At 36.4% G+C, this 21,222-nt stretch overlaps 3 protein-coding genes across 8 annotated transcripts; all 3 read left to right on the plus strand.

The window, feature by feature from the left end:
- The first annotated feature begins 1,150 nt into the window (after window positions 1-1,150).
- Window positions 1,151-3,844, plus strand: LOC107851321 (pentatricopeptide repeat-containing protein At5g12100, mitochondrial). Its single transcript, XM_016696278.2, has one exon. It carries the CDS (start codon window positions 1,180-1,182, stop codon window positions 3,679-3,681), a length of 2,502 nt encoding a protein of 833 aa, XP_016551764.2. The 5' UTR covers window positions 1,151-1,179; the 3' UTR covers window positions 3,682-3,844.
- Window positions 3,845-6,362: 2,518 nt separating this feature from the next.
- On the plus strand, window positions 6,363-14,435 carry LOC107850856 (serine/threonine-protein kinase BSK7). Of its 6 annotated transcripts, none has more exons than XM_047401379.1 (14): window positions 6,363-6,449; window positions 6,797-6,838; window positions 8,505-8,618; window positions 9,086-9,266; window positions 9,360-9,577; window positions 10,403-10,538; window positions 10,843-10,976; window positions 11,078-11,183; window positions 11,459-11,544; window positions 12,254-12,442; window positions 12,708-12,860; window positions 13,100-13,213; window positions 13,713-13,979; window positions 14,063-14,435. In XM_047401379.1, the coding sequence occupies exons 4-13, from the start codon at window positions 9,188-9,190 to the stop codon at window positions 13,956-13,958; spliced, it is 1,461 nt and encodes a 486-aa protein (XP_047257335.1). In that variant the 5' UTR covers window positions 6,363-6,449; window positions 6,797-6,838; window positions 8,505-8,618; window positions 9,086-9,187; the 3' UTR covers window positions 13,959-13,979; window positions 14,063-14,435. The 6 variants fall into 6 exon arrangements, with proteins under 6 accessions (XP_047257335.1, XP_016551129.1, XP_047257336.1 ...); XM_047401380.1 differs by lacking the exon at window positions 6,363-6,449 and adding an exon at window positions 6,468-6,707 and having other exon boundaries at window positions 13,713-13,983; XM_016695642.2 differs by lacking the exon at window positions 6,363-6,449 and adding an exon at window positions 6,468-6,707.
- Window positions 14,436-15,665: 1,230 nt separating this feature from the next.
- Window positions 15,666-19,806, plus strand: LOC107851499 (signal recognition particle 9 kDa protein). Its single transcript, XM_016696553.2, has 4 exons — window positions 15,666-15,842; window positions 15,934-16,002; window positions 19,172-19,265; window positions 19,556-19,806. Exons 1-4 carry the CDS (start codon window positions 15,771-15,773, stop codon window positions 19,630-19,632), a joined length of 312 nt encoding a protein of 103 aa, XP_016552039.1. The 5' UTR covers window positions 15,666-15,770; the 3' UTR covers window positions 19,633-19,806.
- Window positions 19,807-21,222: the final 1,416 nt, after the last annotated feature.

Below are 21,222 nucleotides of genomic sequence, written 5' to 3' on the forward strand. Positions count from 1 at the left end.
CTTCCTCTGATCTGTATATCTCTTTATAACATGTCTGAACCATCTCAGCCTACAAAACAAAACCAAAATCCAAAAAGGGGTCACATTTTTTATCATATATGACTATGACACTTATGTGAGCAAACTTTTTCAAAAGGTGTAAGATTGAAAAAGCACAAGGCCCCACCACCAAACACCAAATAAATTTTCTCCCACATCGACCATGCACCAACAAACTTTCCCCTTTAAGACTATTACCTTTAGCCAAGTTGAGCAGCCAAGGGGTGTGGGGTTGAGAGGTGCACACAATGACATAAACACTGATGCAAATGTGTGTCATTTTTCAAACGTTGATCCCTCCCGAGGCGAGCAAGTAGGTGGTGCCATTGACATGGATAGTGTCGATGGTTGCTTTTGTCGAGCCGAAGATGTGTTATGTCTGTTTTTGGAGCTCTTTCAATCCATTTTACTTTTTAAAGCTCGTGGTAAGTCAAAGACGTGTTATGTCTGTCTTTGATACTCTTTCAATCTTACTTTTTCGAGTTTTTGGTAAGTCGAAGATGTGTTATGCACCTGTCTTTGATATTTTTTCGGTTACGTGTGTTATGTTCTCACAAACATTTGTATATCAATCTTCGAACCTTCTCAACATGTGAGAGCAAACAAAACCAAAATCCAACACCTTCTTCATCAACCACATTTACACAACCAATAGTTTGATGCTGTTTTATAAATAGTTTAGAGAAATCGCATACTCGACCGTTCAGATATAATACTAAAAAAATAGAATACTTTTAACAAAAAAGGAATAAATATACCCTCAAATCATAGAATAAATGATACATATATATCCTCTGTAACATTTTTGACCATGTCACTAAAATGTTCGGGGGTATATTTGTCCCTTTTTCATACTTTTAGGGGTCGTTTGATAGGAGAGATAAGAATAACTAATCCGAGGATTATTTTAAAAGAGAAGCTTATCCCATGTTTGGTTGGAACAAAATACATGGAATAACTCATCTCGGGATTAGCTATCCCAAGATTATATTGTTTTTCTTACCCCCTCTTTGAGGGTGGGATAACTAATCCCGAGATAATTAGTTTTCCAACCAAACGACCCCTTAATGTCTCTTTTGACCACTAACTCTATTTAAGTCAACTAAATTAACACTAATAAATTTATCTTCTTTTTTGGACATGAACATACAGTATTTATCTAATACTTGTATGAAGATTTTACATACAATATTTACAATAATTCCACAAGAATTTCACACAGCCAATATGCACAATCTTCATCGTTTTGACAAACTTGCCACCACCATTAACCCTCCATTAACCTGCAAGTTCTTTCGTTCATCCACTCCATTTTTTCACCAACAACAAATCAATGAAAACCTACCTCAAAATGATCTTCAAGAACACCTCAAAAACCTTCAAAATCATCTCCAACAACAACACACAGAAGCTGCAAAGCAAATATTGAACACCCTTATTCAAGAAAACTCAGTTTCACAGCTCTATACTCACTTTCAAGATTCCCCTACAAAACCCCATTTTTCAAATTTGCTGTTTTCAGTTTATTTGGAGTCAAAAATGGTGAAACAAGCTGAAGAATTGTATTTTATGTTGAGGGGTGATGTAAAGTTTGTGTCTTTATCAAGTTTGAATGTGTTGCTTGAATCTTTGATTAGTTTAAGGTTGTATAAAAACTGTCTTGATGTTTTTAATGATGTAATAAAATGGGGTGTTAGGGTTGATGGTTTTAGTTATGCGAAGGGTATTGAGTCTGCTGTGAAGTTAGGGGATTTGGGTAAGGCTTTGAAGTTGATGAATAGTATGAGGGATTGTGGGGTGAGGGTGGATAATTTTGTGTATAATGTAGTTATAGGTGGGTCGTGTAAAGAGAGGAGAGTTTTCGATGCGCGGAGGCTGTTTGATGAAATGGTTGAGAGAAGAGTGAGGAGGTGTACGATGACGTATAATGTGCTTATGGATGGGTATTGTAAGATTGGGAAGGTGGATGAGGCTTTTAAGTTGAAGAAAATGATGAGGGAGGATAATGTGGAGCCGAATATTGTGACGTTTAATACGTTGGTTGGTGGACTTTGTAGGTTAGGAAAGATGGAGGAAGCAGATTGTGTAGTTGAGGAAATGAAGAGTTATGGATTTGTGCCCAATGGTTATACGTATAGTGCACTTTTCGATGGGTTTTTGAGGTGTGATGATGTTGATTCCTCGTTAGCGTTGTATGAAGAAACTGTTAAGAGAGGGGTGCAGTTGAATGAGTATGCGAGTAATGGTTTGTTGAATGGATTGTGCAAGAAAGGGAGGACGGATAAGGCTGCGGAGATTTTGAAGAAGATGAGGGAAAATGGCCTTGCTCCTAAGGAGATGTTGTTTAATACCGTTTTGAATGGGTATTGCAAAGAGGGAAATATGGAGAAGGCTTTTTCAACTATCGACGAAATGGAAACTTCTGGAGTGAAGCCGAGTTGTTTCACATTTAATGTTATGATTACCAAATTCTGTGAATTGGGTATGATGGAAAAGGTAAACGAATGGTTAAGGAAAATGCTCGAGAAGTCAGTTTCCCCCAACATGCAGACATATAACATCTTAATCAATAAATATGGGCGCATGAGGGATTTTGTGAGGTGTTTTGAGTTTCTTGAGGAGATGGAAAATAATGGATTGAAGCCCGATGTAATTACCTACGGTTCGCTAATCAATTCTTTGTGCAAGGATCATAGGCTTCTTGAAGCCGATGTTGTCCTAAACGACATGATCAGTAGAGGGGTCAAGCCAAATGCAAAGATCTATAATATGCTTATTGAAGGACATTGTATGAAAGGAAACCTTGCTGATGCTTTTCGATGTCTTGAGAAGATGCTAGAAAGTGGCGAAGAAGCAACACTCGTTACGTACAATATTCTATTGAATGGGCTTTGCAAAAAGTTTAGGATCAAAGAAGCCGAGGAATTGCTTGCGCTGATTCAACTCAGAGGTCTTACTCCAAATGTTATCACATACAATTCGTTAATCTCTGGGTATTCGGATGCTGGGGATACCGAAAAGTGTTTTGAACTGTATAAGAAGATGAAAACCTCTGGCATAAAACCTACAATCGTTACAATCCATCCTCTAATTAAAGTGTGCAGAAAGGGAAAGAATGCACTGGTGTTAATCGAGAAAATTGTTCAAGAAATGTCCCGGATGGATCTTTCTCCTCCTCCTGACCGACTGGTATATAACGAGCTCATCTATTGCTATGCGCTGCATGGAGAGGTTGAAAAATCACTTTCTACACATGTAGAGATGGTGGAACAAGGAATTCCTTCTGATAAGAAGACGTATTATAGCTTGATTATGGCACATTTGAAAGCGGGAAACTGTCAAGAAGCCAAGAATCTTGTCGATCAGATGAAGGCTAACAATATTGTTCTCAATGATGAAACTTATAATATTTTGATTGAAGGGCATTGCAAACTTGAAGATTTTTCTGGTGCATACGTTTGGTATAGAGAGATGGTTGACAATGGTCTTCTCCCCGTAGTCAATATTTGTAATGAGTTAGTATCTGGCCTTCGAGAGGAAGGAAGATTGGAAGAGGCACAGATTATATGTTCAGAAATGAGTTCTAAAGGAATCGGAGAGTGCAATACAAACGAGGAGCTTACTGCTGTTGTGAAAGCATAGGAATGAGAAGACATGTTGGAGGCAAGCGAAAAGCTTGTAATGTATTTAAGAATCAGTATATTGTTGTTAGTTTATTTCCTCATTGACATTGATTAACATATTTATTCTCTTATGCAGGATGAGATGATACTAATTTTTTTTGAATAGATATTTTGTAGTATTACCTTGTGCGTGTCCTGTTTCTGTTAGTATCCTTTACTATCTAGCGGCATGATATCCCTTGTTCCATGCTTTTATTTGTTTTGTTTGTTATATTGTTATCTGTCCTGTGCCGGGGGTCTATCGGAAACAGCCTTTCTGCTTCATCTGAGGTAGTGGTATGGACTGCGTACACTTTACCCTCCCCAAACCCCACTTGATGGGAATAATACACTGGGTATGTTTTTGTTGTTGTTGTATGCATAGTATTAGATGGTTGAACTGATGAATCCTATACATGATTTTACTATTGTGAATGTGTAATGCTCTGGAGCCATATAGGAGCTGTTAACATGCTTTGAGAAACCGATAATTATGAAGAATTCCTACCTCAGAAAATGAAGATCTTTCGTCACCAAGAGATAAGTCACTAGCTGTATGTTAGTAATGACGGTATGCTTATGTGGATTTTGGTCTGTGGTTCGCTGCATTCTATATAATTACGTTAGACAGTACGTTCATTGTTAGTCTTCATGTGCAATGACAAAAATAGCGAGTTCAGGTGTGCATAGAAGCTGTCCAGCTGCTGCCAAAATCTGTTATGTTTTGCCTGCTGAGAACTGTTCTATTTTGACATGGAGAAAATATTACGGCGTGTTGCCTGCAAAAAGTTAAATTCCCATTCAGTTGGTGTAATTCTATGGAATCAAAGAGAGCAATGGAGAGCCAGAAGTGTTCGCGATGGCATTGGAGTTCAGAAATTTGTCCTTTGAATTTATTCTCGACTTGCCTGCAGCTTAATGGAGGTGTTCCTACAGATCTGTTTGGCTGAGTAGTTTACTTGCACAAGATGGAAGTCTTGTTCTATTTATGTCGAACTAAGTTGCTTGAAATCTCCAAAAATATTGTCACACCCGTGTCGGATCCTCCAAAAATACACTAATTTTGAAGGATCCGACACGCACCCAATGAAGTTTTTGAAGAGTCCGAGCAACATAGGTGTCAAGTGCAGTATGCTTGGTCAAATTCCGGTTCTTGTGAAAGTTGCTGAATGAATCGATTTCATTTCCTCCCACTAACTGAAGTTCAGAGCCAACGTTCCTTACAAGGAGATCTTCCGATAGAGGAGAAGAGTTGGAGCACAACCGATACTACTGTGCTACAAGATGCAGGAATGAGTTCACAACGTTTGAATAAGCTACTCGACTGACTAAAGCTGAATCGAGAAAGAGAAATGATTATTGTTGTTGAGTAAGAATTTTACTGATGATGCAGTACTCATGGAAGCTGCTACTATTATCCATTCTTGATTAAAAGGGTGGCCGTGTACTAAAGCTCCCGTTATACGCGTGGTTTGGTGCATTTATGCAAGAGGTTGTTTCCACCGCTTGAAACTGCGACCTGCTTGTTACATGACAGCAATTTGAATTGTTACATGCATGGTCCGCTGCATTTATGCAATTTTTGCAAGTTCAATTATGGTTGGAGCTCATATTTTTGAGACTTTAAAAAGGCGATTTGGTGCACAAAGCATTTTGAGTTCATGTAAGGTTCACGAAAGGACCGCACTTCAAGTGGTGTTATGTAGACGACCTATCTTAATGCAAGCATTAGTGAACGTTTCTATGGCTTCAATTTGTGTACTATTGGTCACACAGAGACACTTTATGTCTAAGATATTATTAATAAAAATATGAGATTTAACTATTGAAACTTGAAGTCCTACTTAATTCATTAACATCTTCAGATAAAATATGGATCAATACAATTAATTAACAATTGAAACTTCATTTTCTACTTAATTCATTGACATTTTCAAATAATAAAAATAAGCAAAGTCAACCATATGATCAACTTATGTGTTTATATTGCTGACTTTGAATCACCTTATCATCAAATAATATAAGCACAAGATTCAACAATTTAAACTAGTAGTTGTCTCAAGGAACAACATTTTTTAAAAAAATAATTATCAATAGTAATCAAATTAATTGGATCTCAAAATAAATATCAAATATCGAACTAAAAACAAACAAAAAAAGGCATAATACATGGACATGCCATTTAATTTGGTTTCAACTGCATTTACGCTCTCTAAATTTGGATGTATACAAGCAGATACTTAAACTTATATAGAGTTAAACAAAGCAAAGCAGACACATGAGTTCTATGTGACATAATACACATAAAACGCTATGTAACACATGAATTGCCTCGTAACATGCCACATGAAATGTAGGTGTTTAGTTGTTCAACTTTATACAAGTTTAGGTGTCTATTTGTGAACAACCAAAGTTGTAGGACGTGAATTGCTTCGTAAGATGCCACGTAGAATGCATGTGTCTATTTTTCTTATAAGTTTAAGTGTTTAATTGTACACAATTAAAATTATAGTACATGAATTGCCTCGTAAGATGCCACATAAAATACATCTTATAAATTTGAATGTCTACTTTTGCACAACAGGAACACAGATATTAGGTAACATCAAGTTAAATTGTACATAGATATATATATATATGCATGTATTATACCAAGAAAAACATAGACAAATCATTAAAAATTAGAGTTTTTGTTAATGAAAAAAAAAAAGATTATTCAAGTAGGAGCTATAATTGATCTAATAGGTGGTATGACAAGTTCAATTTTGTCAAATAGTGACAACTTTTTTCCTTAATTTTTTAAAAGACTCATGATTATAGTTCTTAGGTGTCCTAAACATAGGAAAAAGACAAGTTAATGCAGGGTGGAAAATCATGAAAGAGCCACAAATATTGTGCTTAGAAAGTTGTAATAATAATAATGGAGCAACTGTTTACACGCCAAAAAGGGATCTGTACAATCACCTTTTTCATTCTATTTCATCTAATCTGTAATCATTATTATATGTATGTATATGTATATTCTCATTTTTCTAGTTTGTTCTGACTTCTTTCTCTTTCTTGTTCACCTTATTGATCTGTTGTCTATTTTACAGTTAACTTAAAGAATCAAGAATTCAGTGTACTGTCAGCAGGAGGTATTGTTATTGGGTTAATTTCTATTTGGGTTCTTGATATTTTTGTGTTTTGTATGTGGGTTTTGGTGCATTAAGCTTAAAGCTTTAATCTTGATGTGGGTTTAAAAGAGAATAAAAGATTTCATTTTTATTTCTCTTTCTCATGTATTGGGTTAGTTTTTGTTTCATTTTTATTGCTCTTTCTTCATGGGTTCTTGATGTTTTTGTGTTTTGTATGTGGGTTTTGGTGCATTTAGCTTAAAGCTTTAATCTTGATATGGGTTGAAGAAAGAATCAAGATTTCATTTTTATTGCCCTTTCTCATGTATTTCTTGAGCTATATGTAGATATATGTACTTGGGTTTTTATGGTTGTGTGTTTTTAGGTGGATATTTATGCATTTAGCTTGAGTTTTGATTTTGACTTGGGTTGACATATGTATGGGTTCTTGTTGTTTTTGTGTTTTGTCTGTGTGTTTTGGTGCATTTAGCTTAAAGCTTTAATCTTGATGTGGGTTGAAGAATGAATCAAGACTTCATTTTTATTGCTCTTTCTCATGTATTTCTTAAGCTAGATGTAAAAATGTGTGCTTGCTTTTTTATGGTTGTATATTTTTAGGTGGACTTTTTATACATTTAGCTTGAGCTTTGATTTTGACTTGGGTTGACCTATGTATGGGTTCTTGTTGTTTTTGTTTTTTGTATGTGTGTCTTGGTGCATTAAGCTTGAATCTTTAATCTTGATGTGGGTTGAAAAAAGAATCAAGATTTCATTCTTATTGCTCTTTCTCATGTATTTCTTGAGCTATATGTAGATATGTGTGCTTGCTTTTTTATGTTTGTGTGTGTGTTTTAGGTGGATTTTTTTTATACATTTAGCTTGAGCTTTGATTTTGACTTGGGTTGACCTATGGATGGTTTCTTGTTGTTTTTGTATTTTGTATGTGGGTTTTGGTGCATTAAGCTTGAATCTTTAATCTTGATGTGGGTTGAAGAAAGAATCAAGATTTCATTCTTATTGCTATTCGTATGTGTTTCTTGAGCTATATGTAGATATATGTACTTGGATTTTTATGGTTGTGTGTTTTTAGGTGGATATTTATGCATTTAGCTTGAGCTTTGATTTTCACTTGAGTTGAACTATATGTTACTTATTGGGTTAGTTTTATATATATTTGTGTTATGGGGGTTTTGGTGCATTAAACTTAAAGCTTAAATCTTGATGTGGGGTGAAGAAAGAATCAAGATTTCATTTTTATTGCCTCTTTCTTATGTGTTTCTTGAGTTATATGTAGATATATGTACTTGGGTGTTTATGGTTGTGTATTTTTAGATGGATTTTTATGCATTTAGCGTGAGTTTTGATTTTTACTTGGGTTGACCTGTAACTTGTTGGGTTAGTTTCTATATGGGTTCTTGTTGTTTTGGTGTTTTGTTATGTGGTTTTTGGTGCATTAAACTTAAAGATTTAATCTTGATGTGGGTTAAAGAAAGAATCAAGATTTCATTTTTATTGCCCTTTCTCGTGTATTTCTTGAGCTATATGTAGATACATGTATATATATGTACTTGGGTTTTTGTGGTTGTGTGTTTTTATATGGATTTTTTATGCATTAAGCTTGAGCTTTGATTTTGACTTGGGGTTGACCTATATAGAGTTCAAATTGTGGTGATTTTTGTTGATTCAGTTGAAAAAGGAAGCTTTTTTGGTGGGGCCGAATTGGTTTCTTTGGCGAAAAAGTTTGTGTTTTGGAATTCATTATGTGGAGTTTGGTTGACTCAGCTTTGATTTGATGCTAAAGGTACTTTTCTTGTGCCGATTCTGCTTAGGCCATTAGTTTGATTTCTGATGGAGCTGAAATAAAATGTACATCATGTATTCGGTGTTATCGTTATTTTGTGAAAAAGATTGACCTGAGTAGAGCCAAATGGATACAGAGGATTCATGTAGCAGGCTCTAACCAGTTTATGATTGACATGTAGTATAGTGATTGGTCCTCCTAGTTTTGTTTTGCATTTCTTCTTTTCGACACGTAGCGATACAGCTCTGCCTATGCAGTTCTTTGAGTTATGGATTTGAAAGTGCTGTTTTTCAGTTCCTGTTGTGTATATCAGGAAACATTTGGATGTTTCAAGGGAATTGTTAATGAGTGACGATTTTGTTTCTATTCTTTGAAAACGTGTCGTTTTCTTTCTATTTCTAGTTTTAATAACAAGGTTACCTTTTAAGAAGCGGAAGGCGCTTTAATTAACGGTTTACTTCATGCAGCCAAATGGGATCTTGAAGCAACAAAAGGTGTAATTTGTCGGGTTGTGCTACAAAGTGAACGCTATTATAGCTTTTAAGGCTTTAAACTAGTGGGGTAGTTTGATGGGCTGTGAAAGTTCTAAGCTTGCCTCGTGTTGCTGGACAGGAGAAAGTGGACCCATTCACGAGGCTCAAAATCCTGGTACGTGTATCTTTTATTGAAAGCTTTTCTATATCACCATCCTCCTGCGGTGTTTAATAACTGTTATTTTATTTGGTTTCATGCTTCTCATAGATGAGGAAAAAAATGAAGTTAGTGATTCACCTGCATTTTGCGAGTTTACATTCGAGCAACTCAGGATAGCTACATCTGCATTTGCTGTAGAGAATATAGTTTCGGAACATGGTGAAAAGGCTCCTAATATTGTTTATAAAGGAAAGCTAGAGAACCAGTGGCCGGTTGCTGTTAAACGCTTCAACAGATCTGCATGGCCTGATTCCCGGCAGTTTTTAGTAAGAGCTTATCTGTTAATTCCTTGGTATATTTCAACTCTATGGAAAAGACGTCCCCATATCCATCTCCTAAAATGATATGATTTCCTTTTTCTTTTCTTATACTATAAACGTTGGCGATGATTTTTGTAAAAAAAATAGAAAATTATATTTCAATTCTATGGAAAAGACGTCCCCACATCCATCTACTAAAATGATATGATCTCCCTTTTCTTTTCTTATATTAAACGTTGACTATGACTTGTTAGAGTGGGTAAAGTCCCACATTGGTTGGGGAATGGAGTGGTAGTTTGCTTACATGGACTTGGGTAATCCTCACCTCTTGAGCTAGCTTTTGGGGTTGAGTTAGGCCCAAGGTCCATTCTTGTCATGGTATCAGAGCCAGGTCCATCCCCGTTTTGGGCTTTCGGTCCACGCACCAGTGCCAGTTGGGCCTAAGCGTGTGGGGGGTGTTAGAGTGGGTAAAGTCCCACATTGGTTGGGGAATGGACTGATAGTTTGCTTATATGGACGTGGGTAATCCTCACCTCTTGAGCTAGCTTTTGGGGTTGAGTTAGGCCCAAGGTGTGAGAACTTTTGCCTGGCATCTTTCCAGTTCAAAATTTTTTCCATTACTCCTTATGTTATGTACTTGATGCATCAGGAACAAAACGGAAACAGAGAAATGAATACATGCGTTGGATTTTCGCTGCTTCCTTAGTGCTCGAACTGTTTTGACTTCATTTGTAGCTTGTAGTTAACTTGTGATTTACCTGCTGACAAATGCTTAACTTAGTTAGTCAATAGACTCGGATTTGATTTTCGCTCTTCATATGGAAACTTCAGGAAGAAGCAAGGGCCGTCGGTCAACTCCGCAACAATAGGTTGGCAAATCTTCTCGGCTGTTGCTGCGAGGGCGATGAGAGGTTGCTAGTTGCAGAATTCATGCCCAGCGAGACGCTTGCAAAGCATCTTTTTCATTGTAAATGCCTTCACATTGATACTTTTGTTTCCCCACCTATGGACTGGTTTCTCTCCAAAGGGGGCCCTAAAGTGAAACTAATTCGGATTTAGTTCGCTAGCGAGCTGCAAGATACCGGTCGTTTTTAATTTCCTCTCTCTCTCTCTCTCTATTTGTTCATTCATAAAACATATTTTTTGTACTGATGATATGATATGTTGATACAAATGTTGAATATTAGAATTGCGGGAATTTTTCGTACTGATCATATTTCTTCGATAATGATAAATAAAATTCAGTACTTATTTGTGAGAGTTTCACTCAGGGGACACACAACCAATGAAGTGGGCAATGCGGTTAAGGGTGGCGTTGTATATTGCACAGGCTCTTGAACATTGTACAGGCAAAGGACGAGCGCTTTATCATGATCTTAATGCTTATAGAATATTATTCGGTGAAGTAAGTAGATAGTTACATCTTCAATCTTTTCATTGGTATTGTTAAACTTTGCAGTTCAAGTACTTAAATGCCTATAATGGTCTCCTCCGTTTATTTTCTAGGATGGTGATCCCCGACTCTCTTGCTTTGGTTTGATGAAGAACAGTCGAGATGGAAAAAGTTACAGCACAAACTTGGCATTTACTCCTCCCGAGTATTTGAGGACAGGTAAGAGCTATCCTAATAAACCAACAGGGCCATCTTAAGGCGCAGTGTTTGTTCATGTATGTTATTCAGTTGTTATGAAGCTGTATGACAGGCATATCTCTTTAAGTTGAAGCACCGTTGTGGTATAGCCTTTGACTATTATAGCATTGGTATAGCGTTGTAGGATTCTGTTGCAATCCGTTCAATGTATAGTGGTCATTGAATTCATGGTGTTAGTACATCTATCTTTCCCGTATTATTGAAATTGTTTTAGTTCATTTGAACTTGTTTTGTAGGAAGAATCACCCCGGAGAGTGTGATATTTAGCTTCGGGACACTTTTGCTCGACCTTCTCAGTGGAAAGCACATCCCTCCTAGCCATGTATGGTTTTCCAGCTAAATTTATTCGTTTCTTGGTTAAGTGTTCCCGACAGGCTACAACCATATCGTTCACAGTTTATCAGTTTATAGTGACAAGAAGACATAACAACAAGTGTCCTACATTCTTTCAAGTTTCTGTGGCTACATAAATAGATTATCAATTCTTTTCGATCCAGCTCAGGTTTTGAGTTTGAACGTATCATATGCGACGTCATTAATGACTTCTGTGATTGTAAGGCGCTATTTGCAATTTGGATGAGCTCTCCATGATCCTACCTATCACCCAAAAAAATGATAATTCCTTGTTCTAGCTCAAGCGCACCTACTTCTTGGCGTTTGGGACAGCCTAAATAGTTTACATTGCCTTTGACACTTGGCCTAACCCGTTTCGTACAGACAACGACAGCAATACATTGCAAAGACTTTTTGGTCTCTCTCAGTATGTTGGTACAAGAAAAAATATTCGATCTCCGTCTAAAAGACTTGCATCCAATTCTTTGTTCTGATTTCCTAGTACTGTCCTCCTCTTCTTTGAGCAATACACACAAAAAGCTTGGCGAAATTGCTAAAATTGGACATCAAATTTAAATTGATAATACCAAATGTATTATGGTTTATGTTATTACGGTTATTAAAGTACAGGCATTCATGAGTTAACACATTTCTTTCCGGTGCTCCTATTCCGTCTAATATGTATCTACTTATGACAGGCGCTGGATTTGATAAAAGACCGGAATCTTGAGATGCTAACTGATTCTTGCTTAGAAGGTCAATTTTCTACTGATGACGGAACTGAATTGGTAAGGATTGCTTCAAGATGTCTCCAATACGAGCCTCGTGAGCGGCCGAATCTGAAGTCTTTAGTTGCTGCATTATATCCTCTTCAAAAAGAAGCTGAGGTTTGTGCTTTCCTTACATGGTTTAGTATCAATATTAGCTTCAAGATCTTTGTGAATCCGAGATTTCTATGCATAATGTTGGCCTGAGCTGAATTTAAATGGAGAAACATGGTCAAAGGAGACTAAGCTGACTCAAACTTCTCTCTCTGAGGGTCGTGTGTGTAGAGAGATCGTTTTGCATAGACCCTTGGCATAAAGGAAATGCCATGCATTTAGTACATGACAGAATTTAGCTGGTTTGAAGTATTCGTAACTTGTTTTTCAGGTTCCCTCTCATGTATTGATGGGTATATCACATGATGGCGAAACTATGCCTCTGTCTCCGCTTGGTGAAGCTTGTCTGAAAACGGACTTGACCGCTATCCATGAGATTTTAGAAGCACTTGCATACAAAGATGATGGGGGAGCAGCTACCGAGGTTTGTCTATCAATAATTACTCTTTCTCGTCTTGTATATGCAAGTTTTCGGAACTTCTATAACTTGTTCCTGTTCTATAGAACTAATGTCGTTTCCTTAGGGGTCGTCTGGTTGCTGGTTAGGAAATGAATTATTCATGGTAGAAATGATCAAGAGTTCCGTCACATCCTCAGACGATATCCAAGAGATATTAGAAATATAGCATCTCATGATAATCACAGTTTTTTCCTTGCTTGCAGCTTTCATTTCAGATGTGGACAGATCTGATGCTGGAAACGTTGAACTCAAAGAAAAAGGGTGATGTCGCTTTCAAGAACAAAGATTTCAATGCTGCCATTGAATGCTATACGCAGGTCGGAAGTCCTCTATCGTCTTGTAAAGCGTCCTGTATTTTCATGAACTATCTGGCTTCCCTCGTGAAGGGGAGCTTGGTGTATGTAACTGGTAAAGTTGCTGACATGTGACCAAGGGGTCACTGGTTCGAGCTCTGGAAGCAGTCTCTTGCATTTCTGCAAGGTTAAGGCTGCATACAGTAGACCCTTGTGGTCCAGCCCTTCCCCGGACCCTGTGTATAGCTTGAGCTTAGTGCACCCCGCTGCCGTTATCTGGCTCCCTATGACTAGCAAGATATACTCCTTGCGTATTTAAAGTTCTAGCTCTCTCTACCGAGTACACTTTCTAAACGTAGATATGCGTCTGTGGCTGAAAGCTTATACGCACTGATGAGAAGAAACAAAATGGCTTAACGAGAAGACCGTTACTGATCTCCTTTTGGAATTTTAATCTATCGTAAATGTTTACGCTACATGCCACCGCGTGAAATATTGATTTAATCTATGCTTGCTTTTGCAGTTTATCGATGTTGGAACCGTGGCCTCACCAACTGTATACGCTCGTCGTAGTCTGTCCTATCTCATGAGTGACATGCCACAAGAAGCTCTTAATGATACAGTACAAGCACAAGTGATATCTCCTGTTTGGCATATTGCATCATATCTCCAGGCTGCTGCTCTTTTCACATTGGGAAGAGAAAACGAAGCGCAAATCGCTCTCAGAGAGGCTGCCATACTCGAAGAAGAGAAAAACACGCCTTCTTGAAAGTGCCAAGTGAAGCCTACTGTATGTATGTTCATTACTTTCTAGATCGGCTCCTCGTTTACTTGACACATAAATCACAGAAATACCTTGTTTTTTTCCGGCAGAAATGTAGATGAGCTATCGATATGTCTCCTCGTGTATGCAATGGTCATAGAAAATTCTTTCGCAACATAATTTGGATGGAATGCCATGGAGCTGGCCATCATTTCCGAGTTTTGAAGGTTGCGATTTGCCCGAAGGGTTGGCTCCAGACGAATTTCTCGATCATCGAAAAAGAAAAAAATAGTACCATAGGTCCCTAAAGATATATGACCTATGGAAAAGTATCAAGAGAGACTAGCATGTTGTAATTTTTTTTGTATAGTGTTCTATATGGTTGCTTAACTTGGGTTTTTTCTTTTTTACTCTTCTTATGGTTTTGTTATTGTGGGATTAATTTTGCAAATACTTATTATAAAGTATTTGCAACTTATGTTACTTGCGGTACATAAATATGATCCTAAACTTGACACCAAATTATAACACTAACCTTAAACTTTGACAGTGCACAAATAGGACCTTTAGCTTATCAAAACCTGAGCAAATAAATGCTCCGATCCTACATGGTAAAATGCGTGTTGTACACTCAAAATGACGTTCGTCCGAGTTGGAATTGAAGGGTTTTTTGGTTCAGCTTTTGTATAGTTAAAGGGCCTATTTGTGCACCGATAAAGTTAAAGGTCATACTTATAATGTGTTTTTCTTATTAGGTGGCACGCGTCAGAGCAAGTGAGGTACACGCGTGTAGTTGCAAAATCGGAGTATTTTTTTGATCAGATTTTGTATAGTTAAAGGGCTTACTTGTGCACTATCAAAGTTTAAGATCAATGTTATAATTTGGTATCAAGTTTAGAGTTATATTTATGTATTATACCTTGTTTGTACTTATGTATCCTTTCTCAAGAATCTTGCCAAAAGAAATTGCACTAATTATCCTACAAATGAGATGGTCTTTAACTATTGTCCCTCATATTTGTAAAAAAAGGCAGTTTGGTATACCAAAGCTTTCGCTATGTGCGGAATTCAAACAGGACCAAACTTCAAGGTTCACAGATAGATCTATTGTACTCAGTCTCATTTTATATTTTTGTAAGAGGTTGTTTCCATGGCTTGATCAAGGATAACTATTATTATCATAGGCATTTATGTAAGCTTCTGATATATTTTTTTTCGACTTTGGGTCTGTCGAGATACATAATTAGCTCCCTGATACATCCAATAAGGATACATAATTAGTTGGGATTTTTGAAATTATTTTGTAAGGGTGAGATTTGAGTAAATGTGGTAAAGATACATAGTTAGCTCTTGATGCAATTATTTCCAATTTTGGATCTGTCGAGATACATAATACCCAACACAAATACATTTTTTCCTTGTAATGATACATAATTGGCTCCCGCTACATTTTTTTTTCACTTTTGGGTCTGTCGAGATACATAATTAGCTCCTTGATACATCCAACGAAGATATATAATTAGTTGGAATTTTTGTAATTACTTTGTAAGAGTGGAGATTTGTATAAATATGATACATTAGGGTGTATCCTGAACGGCTGCCTTATCTGAAAAAGTTAGAACGAAGATAGGCCCATATGCTTTATGGGCCAATCCATTTAGCAACCCGCTTTTTGTATAGGCCCATTAACATCACTATTCCTCTTTACTCCACAATAAAAGGCTTTTCAAAAACCCCTGTGAGCACAAATCGAAAATCTCGCCGGCGACTCAATTTCTCTCCGGCGTAATCAACAGTACTTAGAGAAGAAGAAGAAGAATGGTGTATATTACTTCGTGGGACGATTTTGTTGAGAGATCCGTACAGTTATTCCGCGCCGATCCCGAAAAAGTAAAAATTTTATTTTACATGCTTTAGTTTGTTTGTGTATTTTATTGTATAAATTGATGTGATTTTGATGGTAGTAATTTTGTGTTTGTAGACTCGGTATGTGATGAAATATAGACATTCTGATGGTAAATTGGTTCTCAAGGTCACCGATGATAAAGAGGTAACAGTTTTTTCTTAGAAAAATATTTGTTGTTGTGATTTTTAGCTAAAGTTTTGTAATTTTTGATAACCGTGGTGTGTGGACCAGGTTTCTGTGTAGAAATTTTTTGTGATTTTTAGCTGAAGTTTTGTAATTTTTGATAATTGTGGTGTCTGGACCAGATTTTTGCGTAGAAATTTTGTGATTTTTAGCTAAAGTTTTGTAATTTTTAGTAAACGTGGTGTATGGACGAGCTTTTTGCGTATGTTGAGTAATTTCATGTGTACATTTCACCTTTCAGTTGCTAGTAAGAGAGGAAGCTTAGTTTTTTTCTTTTTGTGCACCTTGACTAATTCCACGGGATACTTGGCACCTCATACCATCAACAAAATCACTTAGTGTATTTGACTCTGTTGGAATTTGAACCGGAGACCTTAGGATTCGAAATCCACTTCATTGACCATATTGTAGCTTGTGTGTTGTGTGTGTATACATGGATGCTAATTGAATTTCAATTATTAATGTCTACTTTTGGCGTAATTCAACTGCTGCCATTTCTTTTATTATTTCAATGTAGTGCAACTGTTGGGGTTTGTTTTGTTGTTGTTCTGTCTTGAATCCTGCTGGTTTCTGTGTAGAAAAGGTACAATTTTTGCACTAGATTGGTAATACAATGATGTTCACGGGTTTTATAAGGAGGTATTGATCAGCTTCTCTTGAGTTTTGATTATCGAGATTGAAGATGTTATTTGTCATATTGAGACATATGATGTAGTAACAATTAGAGCAAGCATACATATGTTTGTTTTGTGGCTAAATTAAAATCATTGAGTGAAGATAAACATCTTTTGGGAACACGCTGATATGCATTCTGGTTGTTTAAACATGATGATACTCAAATTGACATGTATTTAAAGGTAAATTCTATCAAGAGAGGGATCGAATTATACTACAATTTTTGTATAATATGGGTCCAAATGTGCTTAAATAAGGCAATGTAGTTAGTAAATATTCATTTAACTGACCCTAACTTTCTTGGGGCTGATGTGTGGTTATTATTCTTGTTTCCTGTGGAAGCATGGTAGATTGAAATCTGGTTGACTAAGGTGTTTGGTCTATCTTGTAGTAGGTATTTAGTGTGCTCAGCGCTGTTAGTCTTTATATAGATGAGGGTTTTGGACTCCATAATGGAGGTTTACATTCTTTATATGAGAGGAAAGATATCCAAATCACGCTTGATGGCATATTTTAGGGTTATTTCTTGTTGATGTATGAAGTTACGAGTATAATCTCTTGTTTTGTGACAATTAGTATTTCATATGCACTATTTTCCTTTTCTCCTAACCACATGTTACACTCATAATGACACGTTAATTGCTATTTATCTTGTGCTGTGTAGTAAATTGTGCTGTTAGAATTGCTACAACTGTAACATTGATAAGGTAGAACTCCAAAGAGAGTCAATACCGGGGAGGAGATAAAGTGGGAAACAGATGAGAACACTGCTTAGTTGGGAAGTACATGGATAAGGAATGATTAAGAGGAAAGCAGGTTATGTTTTATGTTAAAGAGAATCTTTTCTTTCCTTTATGACCAAGGATTGTGGACCCAACTTGTTTAACCCCTAAAGAAGGCCAGACTTTTTTTGCAATGATGCCAACAATTAGACAACATGTCGGAAAGATTTTATGGTCTAAAAAGTGAAGGCTTTGCAATCCTTGGACATGAGTGAGCCCAGACATTATAGTAACCCAGAATCCTGATAATAGTTTTTGTTGTTCCTCAAATGGATTGTGTCATTGACAGACGGACAGGGAGAAAGGATGGGGGAAGTGTGGAGTCGAAGGGTAGAGACAGACAGACAGGGAGATATGTTTTGTCAGGTGACCTGTGTATTATCTTTTGCCTCTTTATGACTACTAGGGATGATTTTTAAGCTTATTTTTGTGACGCTTCCTAGCTCATGTGCATATATGGCCTAGCCGAAGTTTTTGATTTTCAAATCACAAATTTAGAACTTCCCAGATATTTTGCTGGAATCTCTTATAGGCTTCATGTCTGCCTAAACTTCACTGGAGGGTACATTTAAGATTTTTGGCTATGTTGCAGACTCTTCAGAAATATTAACGGGTGCGTGTTGGATTCTCCAAAAGTAGTGTATTTTTGGAGAATTTGACACGAAGGTGAAGATTCCGCACGACTTAGATCTTTGGTGCTGTACCTACTTTTCCTTTCTCGCTCATTTTCTTTCTCTTGTGTTCTTGCTTGTGGTGAACCTTATTTCTTTTGGTTCTCCTATGTTTTGTACATCAGAACATAACATAACTCTGCTTTTTGCAGCTTTCTTGGGTGACTGAACATTCTGTCAGAAGTTTGATGATACCCTAATTCTAAAGTTATAAACGTGTTCTATTTTGGTTTGAAATGTTTGAGTTGGTCTGTAAAACAGCATTGAATCACGCTAACATCTTTGCCCAACATCAAACTAATGGTGAAATCTTTCTCAATATGAACAGCTTTATATAGAAAATCATAGCAGCGGCGTTGATAGGTATGTGATTAAGTGAAAACAGGGGCATATTTTTCCTTAAACCATTGCGGAACATGCTGATAGGCCTTCAAGCAATGTCTATTCTGTCAATTGAGTGCGCATGTGTTTTTGTGTTGAAGGAAGGACAGCATGTTGGAAGATTTGTTGCGTTTTTTTGTACTAGATGTTATATCAGTGATATACATACATGTTATCTCGAGTGAGCACGATTTTCACTCTTCGTTTTTTTTCTTCTTGTCCTTAATTTAGACCGTTCACCCTACTTTCACAGTATAATTTTCAAATGAAGAGGCTTCAGTTGAACCCACCCTTCTTTACCTTTATCTCTGCAAACATTGTTGTTTCTTTCATGGTTTTGAATAAAGTTGTTATTCAGCCTCCCGATCAAAATCGGGGATTTAGTCAGTCATGTTGTTCGCTCATGAACAAAAAAGAGGGACATTTGCAGCTCCTTTATGTAATGTGTCCCTTTTATGCTCTTGATATCTCATATTTGTGGACTTCTGCAGCTCCTTTATGTAATATTTCCCTTTTCGACATTTGGTATATAAAGGCTATGCTTTATGAGAGCTTGTCAAGGAATTTTTCGTACTGGTTTACCTTGTTCTAATGGTTTATATATTTTAATTTCCTTGTTAGTGTCTCAAGTTTAAGACTGACCAAGCTCAAGATGCCAAGAAGATGGAGAAACTTAACAACATTTTTTTCACCTTGATGGCTCGTGGTTCCGATGGTATTACTTTCTCAAACTTTCCTCATATTAACCTTGTTTGTTTGGACAATCTGATGTTTACTCTCGTCAAGTCTGTCTGATCTTTACCTTTGCGCGTACTGATCCTTAATAAGCTAAGTTGCTCGGACTCTCCAAAAATGTTGCCGCACTTGTGTTGGATCCTTCAAAAATACACTATTTTGAAGGATTCGACACGCACCCGTTGACATTTTTGATGAGTCCGAACAACTTAGCTAAATCTCCCCAATGCTCCTGCAATCGTAATGCGCTGCCGTTGCTTTTCGCTGCAGCTGATATATCAGAAGTGGGTGGTAAAGAACAAATGGAGGCACAAGCACCTAAGAAGGGGAGGGGGAGGAAACAATAACTCTTCTATTATATTGCAACTCTCTTACTGCTGTGAAGATATTTTTGAAACCTGCAAGGAATTTTTCTTCCTACTTTTTTTTGTACTATTAGTTGAGTACATCTTGTTGCTTCTTGAAGTAGTCCTTTTCCTGCAAGCTCTGGTTTATATAACTAGACTTTTTATTTTTTCTCATTTGGTGTCCGATATCTACTTTGAACTCGATAATCGGGGTTTGGGTTGGAAAGCCTCGCTTTCAGGGTGAATGTTCTTTACTAAAATTGGGGGTGGCTCAAGGGTGAGACCAGTAAATCCTTCGCTTTTATGCCTCCAAACTGTTGACGCCTCAAAAATTTTTAGTTGTTAAGTTTATGTCACGACCTGAATCGGGGCTTGGCCGTGACGGGCACCCCAAGCCTATCGAGACATGAGATGACCCCTTAGCGTTACATCATAAGCATAGTAATATAAAGAAGCTGGAGAAGTCAACTCATAAAATGAAAGAGTTTGATAAATAATGAAATAAAGTTTGAAAAATCAAATCCAAATCTAGAAATCAAATAATGAAATAAAGTTTGAAAAATCAAATCCAAATCCAGAAATCAATAACCCAAATAAAGTAGCGTCCATGTCTTAAGAATAAAATTCAAAGCAACAAATCACATCGTCTACCAAGCCTTTAGCTTTAAGAATAACTTCTAAGTCGGGATATGACTTCGATGATATACCATAAAATCAAGAAATATCATTATAAAAATATAGTACAAATGTCTTTCGGATGATGGAGAGCTTACACTTCAATAATTTGCGTATAATAAGTTCTTGTGCTCTACTCTCTCTCTTATTATGCATAAGGAAAACTTTACAAAGGCTACCCTTTAAATTCCTTTTCTCTTTTGATCCTAGTCAAATACATTACCTTTTCAAATTAGGGGACCTCAACCAATAAAGTGCAATTATTCCACATATAATATTAGGGGTTTGTTAGTGAAGGAGGACCATTAAATGATTAAAAAGGCAACAAGATTCTCTTGGGAAAAGCAATGGCCAAAGGCTGCGTCAATATATTTTAATACTGACAAAAAAAAGTTGGTGAATTCCAGGTATTTTTAGTTAAAATTGAACTGATTACATTTTTTTTTATCTTTTTTAAAAGTCAATATTGTCACCTAAAAAGAAAATAGTGAGGTAATAATATTATTGCAAGTACTCATTTCGAAAAAAACAATCAGAATTTGAAGTTTATGCATTGAGAATTTTTAATATTTTTTTTAATATAAATACATAATTTAGACTAAAAATTATCAGATTTGATCGACTCGTAATTATATTTTAGTTTCGCTCTTGGCTATTGAATGCGTATAGCTTTTTAAAATACACTAAAAGAAAATCCATGAAAATTTATATGCCTATTATCGCTTACCCTTCAATGTGACATAAAATTTTAATCTACTAGTTGATGATGAAGATATTCATTTAAACGCATTCTAATTTTTTACATATGTATATATATTTATATAATGAACTTTGTATATTAAGATTCGAATAATGCAATATCAAATGGAATAATCAAATACATTCATACAAATATTACAAAGATTAAAATTTTAA

Source organism: Capsicum annuum, chromosome 12 (genome assembly GCF_002878395.1).
Source record: "Capsicum annuum cultivar UCD-10X-F1 chromosome 12, UCD10Xv1.1, whole genome shotgun sequence".
In the NCBI taxonomy this organism is placed as follows: domain Eukaryota; kingdom Viridiplantae; phylum Streptophyta; class Magnoliopsida; order Solanales; family Solanaceae; genus Capsicum; species Capsicum annuum.